Source organism: Dipodomys spectabilis, unplaced genomic scaffold, assembly GCF_019054845.1.
Source record: "Dipodomys spectabilis isolate Male_0828 unplaced genomic scaffold, ASM1905484v1 ptg001980l, whole genome shotgun sequence".
NCBI classification, from domain to species: domain Eukaryota; kingdom Metazoa; phylum Chordata; class Mammalia; order Rodentia; family Heteromyidae; genus Dipodomys; species Dipodomys spectabilis.
In genome coordinates, this window is record NW_024872657.1 from 1 (window position 1) to 17,893 (window position 17,893).

The window sequence follows — 17,893 nt, forward strand, 5'->3', positions numbered from 1 at the left end:
TGACGTGGTTTTTAAGAAATTTTAGGTATTATGTGATTTTTTTTTGAAGTGTTTTGGTAGGGATTCAGTAAATGAATTGCTACTTCATGCATAACTTTTATGTTATGGCAATAAAAAGTTACAAAGGTTAAACAATGAGATTTACACAACATGTACAATTTTTATTTTTTGGTCAGTTGTGGGGCTTTGAACTCAGGATCCGGGTGCTGTCCCTGAGCCTTTTTGTGCTCAAGGCTAGCCTGCTACAATTTGAGCCACAGCACCACTTTTTCTGAGTGGTTTATTGGAGACAAGAGTCTCATGGGACTTCCCTGCTCAGGTTGGCTTCCAACGGCCACCCTCAGATCACAGCCTCCTGAATAGCTAGGATTACAGGTCTAAGCCACTGGCACTTAGGTGATTGTATTAAGTGAAATGCAATTTTACTTACATTGAAACTGCAATTTAAAAATAGAAAGTAGGGCTGGGAAGGTGCCTCGGTAGAGCGCTTGCCTTGCATGCCTGAGGCCCTGGGTTCGATTCCTCAGCATCACATAAACAGAAAAAGCCAGAAGTGGCGCTGTGGCTCAAATGGTAGAGCGCTAGCCTTGAGCTGAAGAGCTGAGGGACAGCGCCCAGAGTTCAAGCCCCACTACCGACAGAACAAATAAAAAAACAAAAAGAAACGCGCAATATGTGTTTGGGATGGATGTGTAAGATCCACCTAGAGGGCTCCCAAGCTCCCCGCACTTCGCGGGGCAGAGCGAAGCCAGCACACGCCTTTCCCCGGAGACTGAACCGCCGCGGGGGGGCGGGGCTAGAGGCGTGAGGTTATCAGCGAGCGACGGGCGCGCCGAGACCAAGACGGCGTACGTCTTCGACGACGGTGTGCTCGCGTCATCAGCGCGCGTCCGCCCGCTTCCGGAAGGCAGCGGTCCGAGGCTCTGAGGTAGCGTTCAAAGCTGGATTGCTTGCGTTCCCACCCAAGTCGGTGCTTTCCTTTCCTGAGGTTTCCCTTCAGTCCAGACCAGGAGGAGGCGTGTGGGATGCTGCGTTACCGCTGTGTCGGGGTGGCCGGCGGCCTGCGTTCCTGGCGTGGCCTGGCCCGCCCCGCCCCGTCCTTTCTTCTTTGCTCCCTAGCTTGCTTAGACAGAGGCCCGCGCGGAGTGTGCGGGGAGCTGGTGGTTCTGTCAGAGCGGTTTCGAGGGAGTGGGTTCATCGGAACGTTCCGTTGGAATCCGCGGTTTTTCTTTAAGGTCCTGGAATGTTTAGTGTGACTCGGCTTTTCACCAGAAAACAGCCTTCCTGTTTTCGTTTATTGTTCACCACCACCCTAGATATTTTTTTTTTTTTTTTACTTTGGAGAGGAGATAAATGTAATTAAGGTCCTCGTACTGTGGTAGGTGATTTTGCTTTGGTTGCTCTGTCTCCTAAATCTCCTTAATCACATTTGGCGTTTATCTTCCTCGTGGCGATGGGGAACCATTGCAGGATTTTAAGCACAGGAGTATTACGCCTAAGCTATTTATACAGCACGATTATATTTTGTAATGTCCTACGGTTAAGAGTGGTGAAACATTGGGCAAAAGGAGACTTTCAAAGGCTTTTGAAAATACAGTCCATTATAATGGAGCTAAGATTGGGTGAGGAGATTAGGGAGGCCCAGTTGCCAGGACTGATTGGATTTGGGACCCTTGGGAGGAATTAGGAGTGATAATAAATTTCTGAGTAGACTGACAGCATGTAGTAGAGGATGAGGGGGTAGCCGATGACTTCAGTTCCCTATGGGATGCTTTACACTCTTCCTTTTCTAGTTTAGGAAATTGGACCTCTACAGTCAGTGAGAAGAGGGACAGGGCAGTGACAATTTCTTGTAGAAACACTTGCTATGTCCCTACTCCTTGTACCTTAGACTCAGCCGGACCTTACTGAGGGATGAAGAGATGCAAGTTTTGTGTGTGAGTGTGTGTGCGCATGCTCTGCCTCTATCCATTTCTGCAGTTGATGCATAAAGAAGAGGAGGTGGAGGATGAGGAGGACTTTTAGAACCTGGGAGGAGAATAAAGAGAAGAGTTGGAACAGTCTTCTCTTTCTTGTCTTTGAAAAGTATAGCTTTAGGCAAAGTTGCACATGCGCGTGTGAGTGTGTGCGTATATACGTGTATATACGCGCGTGTGCGCAGTTGTGGGGCGTGAACTCACGGTTTGGACGCCATCCTTGAGCTTGTTTTGCTCAAATCTAGGCCCTGATACTTGAGCCACAGCCTCACTTCCGGCTTTTTTGATAGTTTATTGGAGTTATTATTAATAGGCGAGTTAGATGTGTGAGTGGTACATATTACTTATTGAAGTATTTGCTGTTGCTGCTGATTCCATAGTGTCATTGCTTGGTCCTAAGGGCATAGGAGCAAAGGGAATGGAAGAAGTTTCTGCACTTTTGTTTTAGAAGAGACAAATATTCAGGGACTGCCTATATAAAATGTTAGTGGAAGTAATTTGGATTGGGAGGAGTCTTTGATAATGGAAAAGTCTTTATCTTTGAGTCTGTATTGCCTTTATTATTATTATTTTTAATCTAGGAGCAAAGCAAGTGATTTAGTTAAAGTTCAAGGAGGGCAAATATTCATCCTGCCTTGCTGTCAGTATTTGCCCCGTTCCATTTTTTTAATATATATTTTTTATTGTAAAAATACTGTACAGAGGGTTACAGTTACATGAGTAAGGTAATGAGTACATTTCTATCGAGCGTTGTTACCTCCTCTGTTTTTCCTCTGCCATCCCTTCCCTCCCCACCTCCCCAACCCCCCCTCCTCACAGAAGTTGTAAAGTTCGTTTTCAACATAGTATCTTGTACATCTCATTGTTACAGTGTGTCAACCTGTATCCTATTTTAAGCATTTTGTTAGTTCCCTTTCCCTCCCCAAATTAGAAAAATGTATATACAAGATACATGTCCTGTTCCATTTTAACAATAAATAATTCCTTGTATATTAGAACGTGGGATGGGGAATAGTTGCAAAAAAAATTCCTATCTTGCTCTGGAGAGGGAAATACTTTTTTTTTGTTGTTGTTCTTACTTTTGTCTTTTTTTTTGCTGGTCCTGGGCTTGAACTCTGGGCCTAGGCACTTTTCCTGCACTTCTTTTTACTCAAAGCTAGTGCTTTACCACTTGAGCCACAGTACCACTCCTCGCTTTTTCTGAGTAGTTTATTGGAAGTAAGAATCTTGTGGACTTTCCTACCTGAGCTGGCTTTGAACTGCGATCCTGAAATCTCTACCTCCTAAGTAGCTAGGATTACTGGTGTGAGCCACTGACACCCAGCTGAAAATACTTTTTTAATAAGGAAATTGGATGAAAACATTCACATTTAAATAAAAACCTTTTGTGATTTGAAAAAATACTTTCAGTATGAAAAAATTCATTCAGTTGAATGTCATACACTTTATGAAAATATGCATCTATTTGAACTTAATGATTGTTAATTTTTTATTACAAATTTAATACATGCCTTTGAAATAAAATTTAAATGACAAAGAGTATGTTTTGTTTCCTAATCCTTGCCTTTTCCTAGCAGAGAAACAAAACAGTCGTTTCATTTTCATGAGCATCCAATGAGCAGCAGGCATAAAATCATGCAGTTCAATTGTGGAATTCCAATACTTTAAATCATGCATACATACGTACAAACAATATGTTTAAAAAATAAATGTAACCTTATTTCAAATCGTCAATGCTTCCTCCAGAATAAATTTAGCAATTTAGTTCCTACAACCTCGACACAGTTTCTGTAAAAGCATAAACAATTTGAGAATTTTTTAACTGCCTCCTTCCAGATACTTTTCTACATATATGCATACAATAGTTCCAAAGATGTGGGTATTGTAATTCATTTAGCACTTTCCTATGCATGAATATTTAGATTGTTTCTAAGCATTAAAAAATATTTATTGACTGCCAATGTTTGTGAACCAAAACCCCACAAATTCCTGCTTTTATGTAGTTAACTTTCTTAGGTAATAAGCGAACAAAATAACACAATTTTATCAGATGCTATTGAGTGGTGGTAAGGTGGGGACAGGGAGAGGAAAAATTTGCATTTAAAATAGCGTGGGCAGGCAATGTTCTCTAGGAGGTGACAACTGAGCTGAGATCTGGCGAAAGTGACATAATGAGCTCCTTAATCTCATTGGTTAGGAAAGAAGAAACGAAGAGAACATTCTAGGGAAAGGAGGAGAAACACGAAGGCCCTAAGGTAGGCACAGTTCCTGATGGCTGAGGAAAGAGCAGCGAGGCTGCCGTGGCGTGAGTGAGATAAGCAAGAGGAAAGCTGGGGCGGGGGTGGAGGTGGGGGCTGTAGATGAACTTACGGGAGTGACATGAAGTTAGGGAATATTGTGTTGGGCTGTTTCAGGCCACTGTGAGGATCTTGTGTTTTACTCTTAAGGGTGGTGGCAAGCCCTTGAAAGTTTCCCAACAGAGATATTGTTTGATCTGATTTGCATCTTTGAATGGTCATTCTGCTTGTTTGATGAGAGACTATCAGATTGGAGGTTGAGTAAGATATGATGGTGTTTTGGAGCTGTATGGTATCAGAAAAGGTAGTAGGAAAGGGTTAATATATAAAGATAAAACAGCCAAGGAGTGCAGTGAAATTGCATCTAAACAGTTAGAAAATTGGGCCTGAGTAATTGGAAATCAGCCATGAAATGAAATGGAGAAGTCTACAGTATGGAAAATTAGGAATTTGGCTTTGGGCAGGTTATTTATTTATTTATTTAGTTGGTTGTGGGGGTCTGAACTCTGGGCCCTCAGCTCTTCATCTCAAGGCTAGCACTCTATCACTTGAGGCACCGTGCCACTTCTGGCTTTTTCTGTTTATGTGGTGCTGAGGAATCGAACCCAGGGCTTCATGCATGCAAGGCTAGCACTCTACCACTGAGCTACCTTCCCAGCCCTAGGCAGGTTATATTTGAGATTTTATTAGATATTCAGACAGATATGGAGGAAGCAGTTGGAAATGTAAATGGTAGAGTTCAATGAGGTCAAGGATAGAGAAGTAAACCTGGAAGTCATCAGGTTGTAATGTACATTAAAGCCATGGATTCATCTAGGTGTAACATAAAGGAGAAAAGGTAGCTGTGGGCAGCTAACTTTTAGACCCTTTAAAATTAAGAGGCTGAGCATAGGAGAAGGATGAGAAAAAGACCAGTGAGACAGAAGAGTAACTAAGAAAATGTGATGTCCTAGGTATCAAAAGGAAGGAGTCAATGCTGTAGAGAACTGGGACTTGGTCATTGAATTTAACAGTGTGGCAGTTTTGAATGAAAAAGATGGGACCTGTTTGTAGATATGAGGGGAATTAGAGATTGTTAGTATTCCCCCCTCCCTCCAGGAGCTTTTACTGAAAAGATAGGAAATGGGGCTTTAGGCTGGAGAATATGTTAGTCAGCTTTCACTTGCTGTGACACATCCCTACTATAGTCATTTTTGGAGGAGGGCAAATTTATTTTGACTCACACTTTATTCCATGGTTGATTGGCCTGGTTGCTTTTGGGTCGGTAGTTAGGCAGAACTCATGGTGGAAAGTGTATGGTGGAGCACAGCTGCCTATCTCATGGTGGCTGAGAAACCAGCCAACAGAAGAGGAGCGGAAGTTCCTTTCAAGAGCATGTTCCTACTGAGCTAACTTCCTCCCACTGGCTTTATTTCTTAAAGGTTGTACTGCCTTTGGGCCTTTGAGGGAGATTTACGATCCAGGTGGTTTGGATCTTAAGTCCGTGGTTGCTCATGCTTATAGTGGTAGCTATTAAGGAGGCAGAGATTGGGAGGATCATGGTTTGAAGCTAGCCTCCACAAAAGGTTCTCCAGGACTCCATCTCAAAAAAAGCTGATCATGTTAATGTGCACCAGCTACACAGGGAGGACTAAATTAGGAGGGTTGCAGTGTACTAGGCAAGAAAAAACAAGATCCTACATGAAAAATAAAGCCAAAAGGCCTGGAGATTAAAAAAAAAAAGCCAAAAAGCAGGATAGAGTGTCTACTTACTAAGCAAAAAGTCTTAAGTTCAAACCTTAGTACTGCCAATAACCCAAACAAAGACCCAAAAACCATCACAGAAGGAGGCAAAGCCCTTTCTGTCTTTTATGTCTTAGATGAAGAATTAAAATGTTTTTAGCTTTGGATAATGAGCTAGTAAGAGGAAAAATGAATTGAGAATGTGTGTGGGGATTCAGAGAACAATTTGAGCAGTCCATTTTAATGCATTTATATTCATATGTACAAAGTTTTTTTTTTTTTGGTTGGTCGTGGGGGATGACCTCTGGGCCTGGGCACTGTCCCTCAGCTCTTCAGCTCAAGGCTAGTACTCCACCACTTGAGACATAGTGGTATTTCTGACCTTTTCTGTTTATGTTGTGCTGAGGAATAAAACCCAGGGCCTCACGCATGCGTGGCAAGCACTCTACTACTGAGCCACCTTCCCAGCCCTGAACAAAGATTTTTGTAGACTAGGCTCCTCAAAATAATTTCCTGAGTCAAAGGTATGTACATTAAAAACTCTATGCCAATATATATGTATATGTATATATATATATATATATATATATATATATATATATTTTTTTTTTTTTTTTTCCTATCAGTTGAGGGGCTTGAACTCTGGGCGTGGGTGCTGTGCTGAGCTCTTCAGCCTAAGTCTAGCACTTTACTTCTTGAACCATAGCATCACTTCTGGCTTTTTCTGCTTATGTGGTACTGAGGATTCGAACCCCGGGCTTCATATATGCTAGGCAAGCACTCTACCACTGAGCCACATTCCCAGCCCACCAATTTATAGTCTACCTGTAGTGTATAGTCTTGATAACATTGAACATTCCTAATCTTTAAAATCATTGCAGCTGGGAATGTGGCTTACATGAGGCCCGGGGTTTGGTTCCTTGGTACCACATAAACAAAAAAATAAAATAATTAAAAAATAAAATTAGGGGCTGGGAATGTGGCTTAGTGGTAGAGTGCTTGCCTAGCTTGCATGAAGCCCTGGATTCGATTCCTCAGTACTACATAAACAAAAAAGCCAGAAGTGGCACTGTGGCTTAAGCAGTAGAGTGCTAGCCTTGAAGAAAAAGAAGCTCAGGGACAATGCCCAGGCCTTGGCATTGAGTTCAAGCCCCAGGACTGGCAAAATAAAATAAAATTATTGCTAACCTAGTAGGTGATGTTATTGTTATTTTAACTTGTTTTACTGCTTTATTTTCTCTCCTCACCACTTTTTCTCTCTAGATTGTTCTCTCTCTTTCCCTGATTGTTCTCTCCCTTTCCCTCCCTCCCCCTCCCCTTTTCCCCCTCCCCCTCTCCCCCTCCCCTCCCCCTTCTCCTTCCCCCTCTTCCTCTCCCTCTCCCTGTCCCTGTCCCTGTCCCTCCCCGCCCCCCCCTTGCTCTGTGTGTGTGTGTTTGGCTAGCACTGGGATTGGGATTGGAACTCAGGGCCTTGTGCTTGCTTGACTGGTGTTCTACCCCTTTGGAGTTAAGTCTTATGGACTTTTCTGCCTGGGCCTTGAATTGCAGTCATCTGTATTTCAACCTTGTGAGCAGCAATGATTACAGACATCTGTCACTGGCACTAACATTTTTAAACAATTAAATGTCATAGGAAGTATGTATGTATGTATTTGCTTATTTATTTTTGCAGTACTTAGGATTGAATCTAGGGCCTTGTGTTTGCTAGGCAAGTGCTGTACCACTTGAATTATGTGTCAATTTCTTTTGTTTTTGTGGTAGCATCTTGCTTTGTCTGGGCTACCCTTGAACTTGTGGTTATTCTCTCCCTTCCACCTTCCAACTAGTTGGGATTACAGACATGTATTGTTATGTCTGATCATAACTGATAGTTTCTTAGAGGTCTAGAAGAAATGACTTATATACTATTATAGTAGAGCCCTGGAGCCTTTTGGAGTATAGGTCTTTTGGTCTTTTGTCTGCTTTGTATTTGTTTTCTTATGATTAATGGTCTAGATACATTTGTGTGTGTGTAAGTATGTGTATGTGTGTGTGCTCTTTTTTTTTTTTTTAAATCAGTTTAGTCTTACCTGCTCTTACAGAATTTCTTGGGCTGGGAAGGTGGCTTAGTGGTAGAGTGCTTGTCTAGCATGCATGAAGCCCTGGGTTTGATTCCTCAGTAACATATAAACAGAAAAAGCTGGAAGTGGCACTGTGACTCAAGTGGTAGTGGTACTAGCTTTGAGCAAAAGAAGCTCAGGGACAGTGCCCAGGCCCTGAGTTCAAGCCCCAGGACTGGCAAACAAACAAAAAAACAAAAAACCCAAACAACAAAAAAAAAGAAAAAGAAAAAGAAAAAGAATTTCTCAGATCTGCTAATGGGAATGTGTCCTTGGTTTCTAACATTTTTTCCCCATGTCATTTTGGAGTGATTAGGTGAGGTATAAGAAGCAAATACATATTTTCAATAGTCACAGTTCTTTTCTTGTGTGGTTTTCTGTCCTGTTTTTAATTACTGGTTGAACAGTAGGTAGATAGTAGTAGATAGTAGTTTTACATCTCAGGTCGTGATAGTCAGATGGACTTAACTTTTTTTTTTTTTCCTTAAATGATCCCAGATGTCTCAGTGGAATACACTGGATGATACTTCATGACTAAATATTCAAAGTATTTCTAAACCCTAAAAGACATACATAGCATTTAGAACTATAAGGGACTTTACAGATCATTAGTCCATGTATCTGATTTTATGGATTAAGAATTTGAAGCCCAAAGAGATTCACTGACAGTGATTAGGCAAAATAGCAAGCCTAAGTCATTGCTTCCATTCTGCTCTGCCAATTGCTACTGATATACCATGTTATTGCCATTCTCTTTAGCCATGTAATGAAGGAGGTATTTCAGCTAATGGAAAATTATTCTAATCTAAATTCAAATTACATCTGAAATTTGGTTTTAGACATTTTAGTTAATACATATGGATTTTGCTTTTGTTCACATAAATATTAGGTGTAAGTGTGAACTTAAGAAGAGGCTTTGTGTGAGGGTATGTGCTCTACTGTAAATGAAAACCATAAAGTTATTGTTTCTAGTTTTTCTTTTTTCTGCTTGTAGGCTTTATATGATTTACAGACTGAATCTCTTATTAAAATTTTAAAGAAGCTTAAAGTTTGTAAATGCAAACATATATAGCTTTAAAATAATTGTAATAAATGATCAAGATCTCCATACCTACGATACCTAATTATCTCATTTTTAAATTTAATATAGCATTCAGTTAGATCAACACCTGAATGTGAAAAGCACTTGATATTTTTTTTTCAGCAGGCATTATGGCATGTATTTATTAAACTTTGGGTTTTTTTTGGTTATTAACTTCAATAGGAAGTTTTTACAATATACATTTTTGATATCAGATTTGTTATCATGTTTCCAGTGTTTTATAAGTATTGAAGGTTTGATATGTGTAGCATTAATATATTTAGGTGGATTCCTTCAAGAATGGGAAGTTAGGATGTAATTACTTTAGAATTGTATTTTAAGATTTGTTGAATTATCTTCACATTTTAATTCTTCTGGAAGTGGTTTTTTCTTTTCTTTTTTATGTGCCATTCCTGGAGTTTGAACTCCATGCCTAAGCATTGTCCTTTAGCTTTTTAATTCAAGGCTAGCATTCTAGCATTTGAAGCACAGCTTCACCTCTGGCTTTTCCTGCCTGGTTGGCTTTGAGCTATGATTCTTTCAGCCTCCTGAGTAGGATTATAGGCATGAGCCATAGTGCTTGGCTATCTTTTAGTGCCTTTTTTTTTTTTTTTTGGGTCTGGCCGTGGGGCCTGAACTCTGGGCCTGGGTGCTGTCCCTCAGCTCTTCAGCTCAAGGCTAGAGCTCTACCACTTGAGCCACAGCACCACTTCCGGCTTTTTTCTTTTTTCTTATGTGGTGCTGAGGAATCGAACCCAGGGCCTCCGGCATGCAAGGCAAGCACTCTACCACTGAGCCACCTTCCCAGCCCCTCTTTTAGTGCTTTTGAAGTAAATTACTTTTCTTTCCCTTCCCCTCCTCTCTTCTCCCCTCCCCTCTTCCCCTTCTTCCTTCCCCTCCCCTCCTCTCATCTCCCCCTCCTCTACCTTCTCCCCTCTTCCCTTTTCCTCTACCCTTTCCTTCCTCCACCCTTTCCATTACTCCTCATCTCCCTTCTCCTTTCTCTTTTCTCCTTTTTCTTTTTCTTTCTTTCTTTCCCTCTTTCCCTCCCTCTTTCCTTCCTTCCCTCTTTCCCTCCCTCCTTTCCTTCCTTCCTCCCTCTCCTTCCTCCCTCTCCTTCCTCCCTTCCTTACTTCCTTCCTTGCTTCCTCCCTTCCTTGCTTCCTTCCTTGCTTCCTTCCTTCCTTCCTTCCTTCCTTCCTTCCTCCCTTCCTTCCTTCCTTCCTTCCTTCCTCCCTTCCTCCCTCCCTTCCTCCCTTCCTCCCTCCCTTACTTCCTCTCTGTCTCCCTTCCTCCCTCTCCCTCCGCCCCCTCCCTCCCCCCTCTCTCTCCCTCTTTAACTCAAGGCCTAGCACTTGTGAGATGTGTGTTCTGCTGCTTGAGCCATGCCCTTAGCCCTCTTTTGCTTTAGTTATTTTTATTTTAGTTTTAGCTTTTTCCTATTGTTATCCCTGTATAGCAGTCTTCTACCTAAACCTCCCATGTAGCTTGAATTATAGATGTATAACCATCACATCTAATTTGAGACTGAGGTCTTTAGAACTTTTTCCTTGACTGGACTCAGAGTATATGGTTCTTCACCTCATGGATGGTTGGGATTACGGAGGTATGACACATGCTCTGTCCAAATTTTGCCTTTTGTTTTAAACTAAAGAACTCCAAGTTTTAAGAATTTATTTATCTATATATTTATGTATTTTGCAGTTGATCATAATGGCAGGTGAAGAAATTAATGAAGACTATCCAGTAGAAATTCATGAGTATTTATCAACATTTGAAAACTCCATTGGTGCTGTAGATGAGATGTTGAAAACCATGATGTCTGTTTCTAGAAATGAGTTGTTACAGAAGGTATGTTAAGATGTGATTCTTAGGCTATGTACTAGTGGCTTATGCCTGTAATTCTAGCTACTCAGGAGGCTGAAATCTGAGGATTGCCCTTTGAAGCCCACTGGGGTAGGAAAGTCTGTGAGAGTTTACAGTTACCTCCCACTCTTACCCTATGAAGAAAAGCCAGAGTGGAACTATGCCTTGACTGGTAGAGCAATAACTTTGAGTAAAAAGTTGAAGCCCCTGTATTAGCACCAAGAAGGAAAAAAAAAGAAGGAAAAAAATGTAATTCCTAAAAATGAATTTCATAAAATAAAGTTGTTTTATGAAATGTGGAAGAAACAGTGGTTTGTAATAGAGGCTTTTTCCCTTTTCCAATTTTATAACTATTTGGGGAAAAGATAAAAACAAAACTTTAGCCTTTAGAAAATACTTTCTAATTGCCTTTTAATTTTGACTTGGTTTTTGAAAAACAAAGAACATTCTTGACAGATTTTATTTTTGACCTTTTAAATATTACAAGGATTTTATCAGGGTTTCTGGAAACTCTATAGGATAAAAACTGAATTGATTTTGACAGTCTAAAACAAATCTCATTATGTTTCTTCTGTCTTTGGTATTGTCTAAGCATTTAGCCCACTACTTGTACATAAATGCATCATGTACATGTTTATATTGAAAAATTACTTTTGACATAAAGCCCAGATCATAACTCCTTCAATTAAGATAATTCAGAAGAATTTTTTTGGATTGTATACATTCTTTGTTTAACTAAAGGTGATACCCTGAAATGAAAATGTGTTAGCAAAAATCATTGTTTAAGACAACTGGAAATTATTTCCACATCATTTAGTTATTTCATTATAGGAAGAAAAAAATTCTGAAATATATTTGTGCTTAATGTTCCAAGTTTGTGTTCACATTTTTTTTTTTTCATTAGTTGGACCCACTCGAACAAGCAAAAGTGGATTTAGTTTCTGCGTACACATTAAATTCAATGTTTTGGGGTACGTATATTACTTTGGAGATAACTAGAAAATTATGTATCGTGTTAAAGTTGATTTGTTTTTTCCATTCTAGCAACTAATATGCATTTATACGTAATGGCAGTTTTAATAGTTGGATACTTTTATTTTAGAATACTAAATTTAATATTACATAGAAATTGGTTAATTTAAAATTTCCTTAACTATGCAACTTTCTTTTTTATAAGTAATTTTTTTAAGATAGAAACACTCCTATTTATATATATATCCCATCTTATCCCATGAAATCTTTCTCTTACAGTTTATTTGGCAACCCAAGGAGTTAATCCTAAAGAACATCCAGTGAAACAAGAATTGGTGAGATTTCAGTTAATTTATTTTTATATATGTTTTCGTTATAGTGTTCTTCAAGTTTCAGTCATATTCTATTATCATCTAGTTACTGAGAAAAAAGTTAGATTTGAAATTATGATGATGAGCCAGATCTGATCATGTTTTTGCATTTTCTTTCTCTTACCTTTCTCAGAGAATTGGTGTTTAAATCTCTGGATGGGAAAATGTTACAATTCTAGTAATTATTTATAACTTTTATATTATTTTTTCCTATAAATTCTTAAAATCCTGCTCATCTCCAAGGCTACATATTTTTTCTTTAACTTTTACACAATTTTTAAAAGTATATTCTACTTGATTTACTAGCAAAGACGGGAAAGTTTCTCCCCCACCTTTTCAATTCCCCCATTAATTCATTTTCTCAGCAGTAAAGAATCCAGTTCAGCAACAAAGCTAAAAGCTTTTTTGGCACCAGCTGAATGTGTACTGTCCAGTAATTCTGCATTAGACATATTTACAACCTGTAGTAAATCTTCCAGGTTTGTCTTTGTATTCCATTTAGATGTATAAGTACAGTATATAAAGTCTGATATCTTAGGGTTTTTTGCTGACTTCAAATATTAAATCAAATCATTCAATATGAAGGGACAAATTAGAAATCAAACTTATGGTTCCCTTCTTAACTTGGCGTTATGAATACAAATATTAATAAATTTATTCTTTGTGTTTATAAAATACAAAGTAGATATAATATACACTTGACACTATGTTATTGCCAAGTCTTACATAGTTGATATGTATGTTGCTTAAAACAGTAAAGCATTGATTATTTTTTAAAAATGTAATTTGTTATTAGGGAGTTGTACAGAGAGGTTATAATTCCATAAGTCAGGTAATGAGTAATGTCATACCTTCCTTTGCTTTTCCCCAGTTTCTCCCTCCTGTCCCTGCCCACAAGTTGAATAGTTCATTTTTTACATAGTATATATTGAATGCCATGACTGCACTTGTTCACTCTTCCTCTCTCCATATCTCTGCCCGCCAATTGCCACCCCTTAAAAGACAAGAAGGAAAAACACACAACAAAAATCAGCACCGACAATAATGACTAAACAAGATCTGTTGTTTCATTCTTTTAAATGTATAGACTAAGATATTTTCTTCTTTTAAAGTTCTTGAGAAGAAAATAATTTATTTTAAACATTTGCTTTAAATATTTTTAAAGCAAAATCAGAAAGCAAGATGATATGCAGAATTCAGCTTGATCAATAATACTGGCTTTAACCCCTTAGGTTGTATCAGTTGCTTTTAGCTTTCTAATATGGATCTTACATTTATAAAATTCTTTATTCTCCTTCGACACTAAATTATATTACTCAATACTGTCTTTGTAAAAGGATAAGATCATTTGTCTTTTCTCTGATAAGCCACTTTATAGAGGAGTACATTAATATTCCCAAGAAGGGATAGCAAATAAAAAGCATTCTAAAATCTATTCCCCTTTTCTGACCTGTGGCAGACATTAGTAACTGATCACATAATTAGTGTACTATAAGAAACTTATTTGTTATATACATCACTAATGAGGAAAGACATGAAAAAGTCACTTTGTTTATAACAATATCCAAGTGCCTGTTATAAGCCAGGCATTATTTCCAAATGAGACAATTTCTTGGTGAACAGAGATGAAGTGGATGATACCACATTAGATGGAATGGAGAAAGACGATAAACACAATAAAATAAGCAGTAAATATATATGCATATATATAATGTATTATAATTACCTTATGGGAAAAAAAGAAAAAGAAGAGCCAGGGTATGGGAGATTGATATGTGGATAGGACTGAAATTTTAAATGGTCTGGGCCTCACTGACAAGGTTAGCTGATGAGAATATTAGAAGAGGAAGTAACTGGGAAGATATTTGAGGATGATGTTCCTGTGCAGAGGAATGAATGAACAGGTACACTGCATGTGTGTATGTGTGTGCGTGAATGTATGTTGTGTGTGTGTGTGTGTGTGTGTGTGTACTACAGCTTTTGCACTCTGATCTGTAGTTAGTGTAGGGTTTTAAGCAGAGTTGCTGGCTTTGTATAATTAAAAGAATTAAAGGTTCCTCATTTTTCTGTGTCTGTTTATGCAACTGTTTTGATTATTTAAATGAAACTTGCTTTTAAGCAGTGATCAATCATTTACTCTGCTATTTTATGGCTCTCATCAACTTTATTTCTTCATTTGAAGTATGAGATAGCCATTTATGCTGATTAATGGTCTTAGAAAATTCAAAGTGGTCTAGCACCGTATTATGTTTCTCACCTTGTAAAGTCTGATTAAAACTGTATATTTTATTAGAAAATTTCATGCCCTTATCAATCAAAATTATTAAATTGAATAAAAGATCCTGTAGATGGTAACATAAAAGACTAGCTAACTAAATATGGCTTTAGGTGTTTTCTGTTCAGAATTGACAAAAAAACCAAAATTTGTAGGTTGCAAAGTATATGAGACATCAGACTTTAGATATAAAATAGTTAACATGTAGCTTTAGGCTAATGGTAATTTTAATAAAAGTATAACCACAATTAAACAATTCAGTGTTTATCTTTGTAGTGATGTTTTACTGTGATGTCTGTCTCTGTCTTTCCCTTAAGACTGAACTCCAGAAAAGCACAGCGCATGTTTATCCTGTTCATTACAGACCTGTGCACTTAATGGACAATAAATATATAGCTGTTGAATTTCACTGTGGTATGGTATAATAAAACTCAGTAAAGGTGAACAGCTCAGTAAATCCATTACCTTTCTATTTTTATCTCTAAGGAAAGAATCCGAGTATACATGAACCGAGTCAAAGAAATATCAGACAAGAAAAAGTCTGCCAAGCTTGACAGAGGTGCAGCTTCAAGATTTGTAAAAAATGCCCTCTGGGAACCAAAATCTAAAAAAGTATCGAAAGTTGCTAATAAAGGAAAAAGCAAAAATTAATTTTTGTTTTTATTGTATGTATATTCAAAAAGTACATCAGTTTTAGTGTTTTCACAAGAGAAATGATAATGTGGTTTAAATGTGTTCCTTTTATAATTCATGTAAATTTATACTTTGAATTTATACTTTATAATGCTGAATTCATTTTTCCCTGAGAAAGATTGTTGTCTTTATTGATTTTCCTGTAGGATATCATGAAGTTTTAACATTGTGAGACATAGCTTACCACTTCTTTCAGTGAGACACTTGTTTCCTTATCTACGTAAATCTTGGACTTACTATACTATCAGTAACTGAAACTTAAGTTAAATGTTCATTGTAAACATTTGTATTTTAAATGAAATATGCTCTTTGTACGTAGAAGATATAAGAATGTCTCTTACTATTATGTGATTTGAAGAAAGAATAAAGTGACCTAAATGTGCCCTTTTTTTCTGTGTATTTAACTCATCACGCCTTCATAATTTTAGGAATTGCTTTCTTCATATTCAGAGTATGAAATTGAAGCTTTAAGGTTGTGCTTTAGTTCTTGGCATGTTGCTTTGAAGTCCAATTTAAAATAAAATATTTTCATTAGCTTCAGAAGGTTGTATGTTTGTTTTTAAATTTTTTAATTGTTATTATAACTGTGATGTGCAGAGATGTTACATTTACATAAGTCAGGTACAGTGTGCATTTCTTTCTGAACAATGTCACTCCTTTTCCCCCCTCTCGTCCAGGGTTTCATGTTTTGATCCAGTACTGCATAATAGAGATTGTAGGTGTCATGTAACTGACTTCTGTTTTTCTTGAATAAATATATCCTTCAAATTAGGAAGATAGAGCTTAGAAGTCATATTGAGTGGAGAGAAAAATTAATGAATTTTTTTCTTCAGTTCAGTTGGCCTCAAGTTTTCTTAATTTTATTTTATTTTTATTATTACAAAGGTGATATAGAGAGAGGTTAAAGTTACATAAGTCAGGTAATGAGTACATTACTTTTTGTACCGTGTTACCCCTTCCCTTGCTCTCTCCCAATTTTTCCCTCCTGTCCTCACCCACAGTTGTAAAGTTTGTTTTCAACACAGTGTCCAGTGAGTACCACTGCTGCATTTGTTCACTTGTTTGGCCTCACTTTTATAGCTTTTTTTTATTACATATTTTTAAGGCTATAAAAAGACTTACATGTGTTTTGGGAGAACTTTCTCTAAAGTAATAATACCACTTAAGCAGTGGAGAAATTGAAAGGAGGTTACATCGTATTTATATTTTGATTTTTTTCTGAAATACTTGTTACAGAGAATTCCACATGTTGAACCTTTTTTTTTCTAATGTGTAAGTCCATGAATTTTAATTATATGTGCTTAATGCTTCCAGTTCGAGTCCACATCATTATTTATAGTTATGCCAAGTACAGTAAGGTATTTTAATTTTTGAAAAAGAGTTGTTAAAATTTTCTGTGTGATTAATTCCCCATAAGTAGCCTTGAATAAATTGATTTCTTGATTTACGTTAGTAGATATTGGAATCGGTCTTAAAATGTAATGGATTTTGTAAAGCCTGTTGAACTTTTCTGTGATAACATGGAAAAGAAGTTACTGATAGATTGAGAAATTCACATTTGGCTCTGATGTCGGTTTTTGAAGTGGAAAAACATTTATGAACATTTAGTTGTTTCTCTCCTTTTTCTCCTTTTTTGTTTTGGTACTAGGGTTTGAATTCAGGGCTTTGTACTTGTTTGGCAGGCACTTGTAATACTTGAGCCACACTGCCATCCTGTTTCCTACTTGCCCCTCAGATTTTTAATATTTTAAAAAATAACTAGCTGAGTGAGTACTGTGCCTTATACCTACAATCCTAGCTACTCAGGAGGCTGAGATCTGAGGATCATGGTTTGAAGCCAGCCTGGGCAGGAAAGGTCCATGGGACTTGTCTCTAGTTAATCAGTAAAAAGCCAGAAGTAGAGCTTTGGCTCAAGTGGTAGAGTGCTAAATTTGAGCAACAAAGCTAAGGGTCAGCACCCAAGCCCTGAGTCCAAGTCCTAGTACCAGCACACACACACACACAAGATAAAAGTAACTTCATAAGAAAAATGTTTTGTGATTATTACAAAGAAAGTTTTACCTTACATTTCTATAGTTTTAAATTTGATGAAAAGCTTGAATGAGAAATATATAATCTCAGAAGATCATTAGTTTTCATTCTATTAAATTGGAAAGTTATAAAAAACTAAATCAGTTTATTTTAGAAATAAAAAGTAGTTTGAGTGTATTAACTGCCATTTGAAGTGCTTCTTAGGACATAACAGGAACTGGTTGGTATTAATGCATTGGTTTATTTGTTGTTTGCTTATTGTGTACTAGATGCTAGATTTTAAAGATGAAAACCTTTATTTTTTATAAAGTTTTATGAAAAAAGTTCTTAATTTCCATTTAGTGTTTCAGAGTTACTGGAAAATGTATAACATCATGCCCACTAACCTTAGTCAGAACTGTAAAGGCTGATGGGTTGATTTATTTGATTACAGTGTGGTTATTGTTAACATAATTTGTTTCAAATTGTGTTTGACAGTCTGTGCTAAATTTAGATGTGAATTACATCTTT

At 37.5% G+C, this 17,893-nt stretch overlaps 1 protein-coding gene across 2 annotated transcripts; it reads left to right on the plus strand.

Annotated features, from left to right (window-relative positions):
• Nucleotides 1-862: 862 nt before the first annotated feature.
• LOC122103160 (nuclear nucleic acid-binding protein C1D) lies at nt 863-15,734 on the plus strand. 2 transcript variants are annotated; one of them, XM_042673607.1, is made up of 6 exons: nt 889-928; nt 4,174-4,231; nt 10,880-11,026; nt 11,946-12,012; nt 12,293-12,348; nt 15,146-15,734. In XM_042673607.1, the coding sequence occupies exons 3-6, from the start codon at nt 10,889-10,891 to the stop codon at nt 15,308-15,310; spliced, it is 426 nt and encodes a 141-aa protein (XP_042529541.1). In that variant the 5' UTR covers nt 889-928; nt 4,174-4,231; nt 10,880-10,888; the 3' UTR covers nt 15,311-15,734. The 2 variants fall into 2 exon arrangements, with proteins under 2 accessions (XP_042529542.1, XP_042529541.1); XM_042673608.1 differs by lacking the exon at nt 4,174-4,231 and having other exon boundaries at nt 863-928.
• Nucleotides 15,735-17,893: the final 2,159 nt, after the last annotated feature.

Coding starts and splice junctions, on each gene's coding strand:
- LOC122103160 (XM_042673608.1), top strand. CDS start 10,889: ATGGCAGGTGAAGAAATTAATGAAGACTATCCAGTAGAAATTCATGAG. Junction 11,027..11,945: donor GAAATGAGTTGTTACAGAAG/GTATGTTAAGAT, acceptor TTTTTTCATTAG/TTGGACCCACTCGAACAAGC. Junction 12,013..12,292: donor ATTAAATTCAATGTTTTGGG/GTACGTATATTA, acceptor TTTCTCTTACAG/TTTATTTGGCAACCCAAGGA.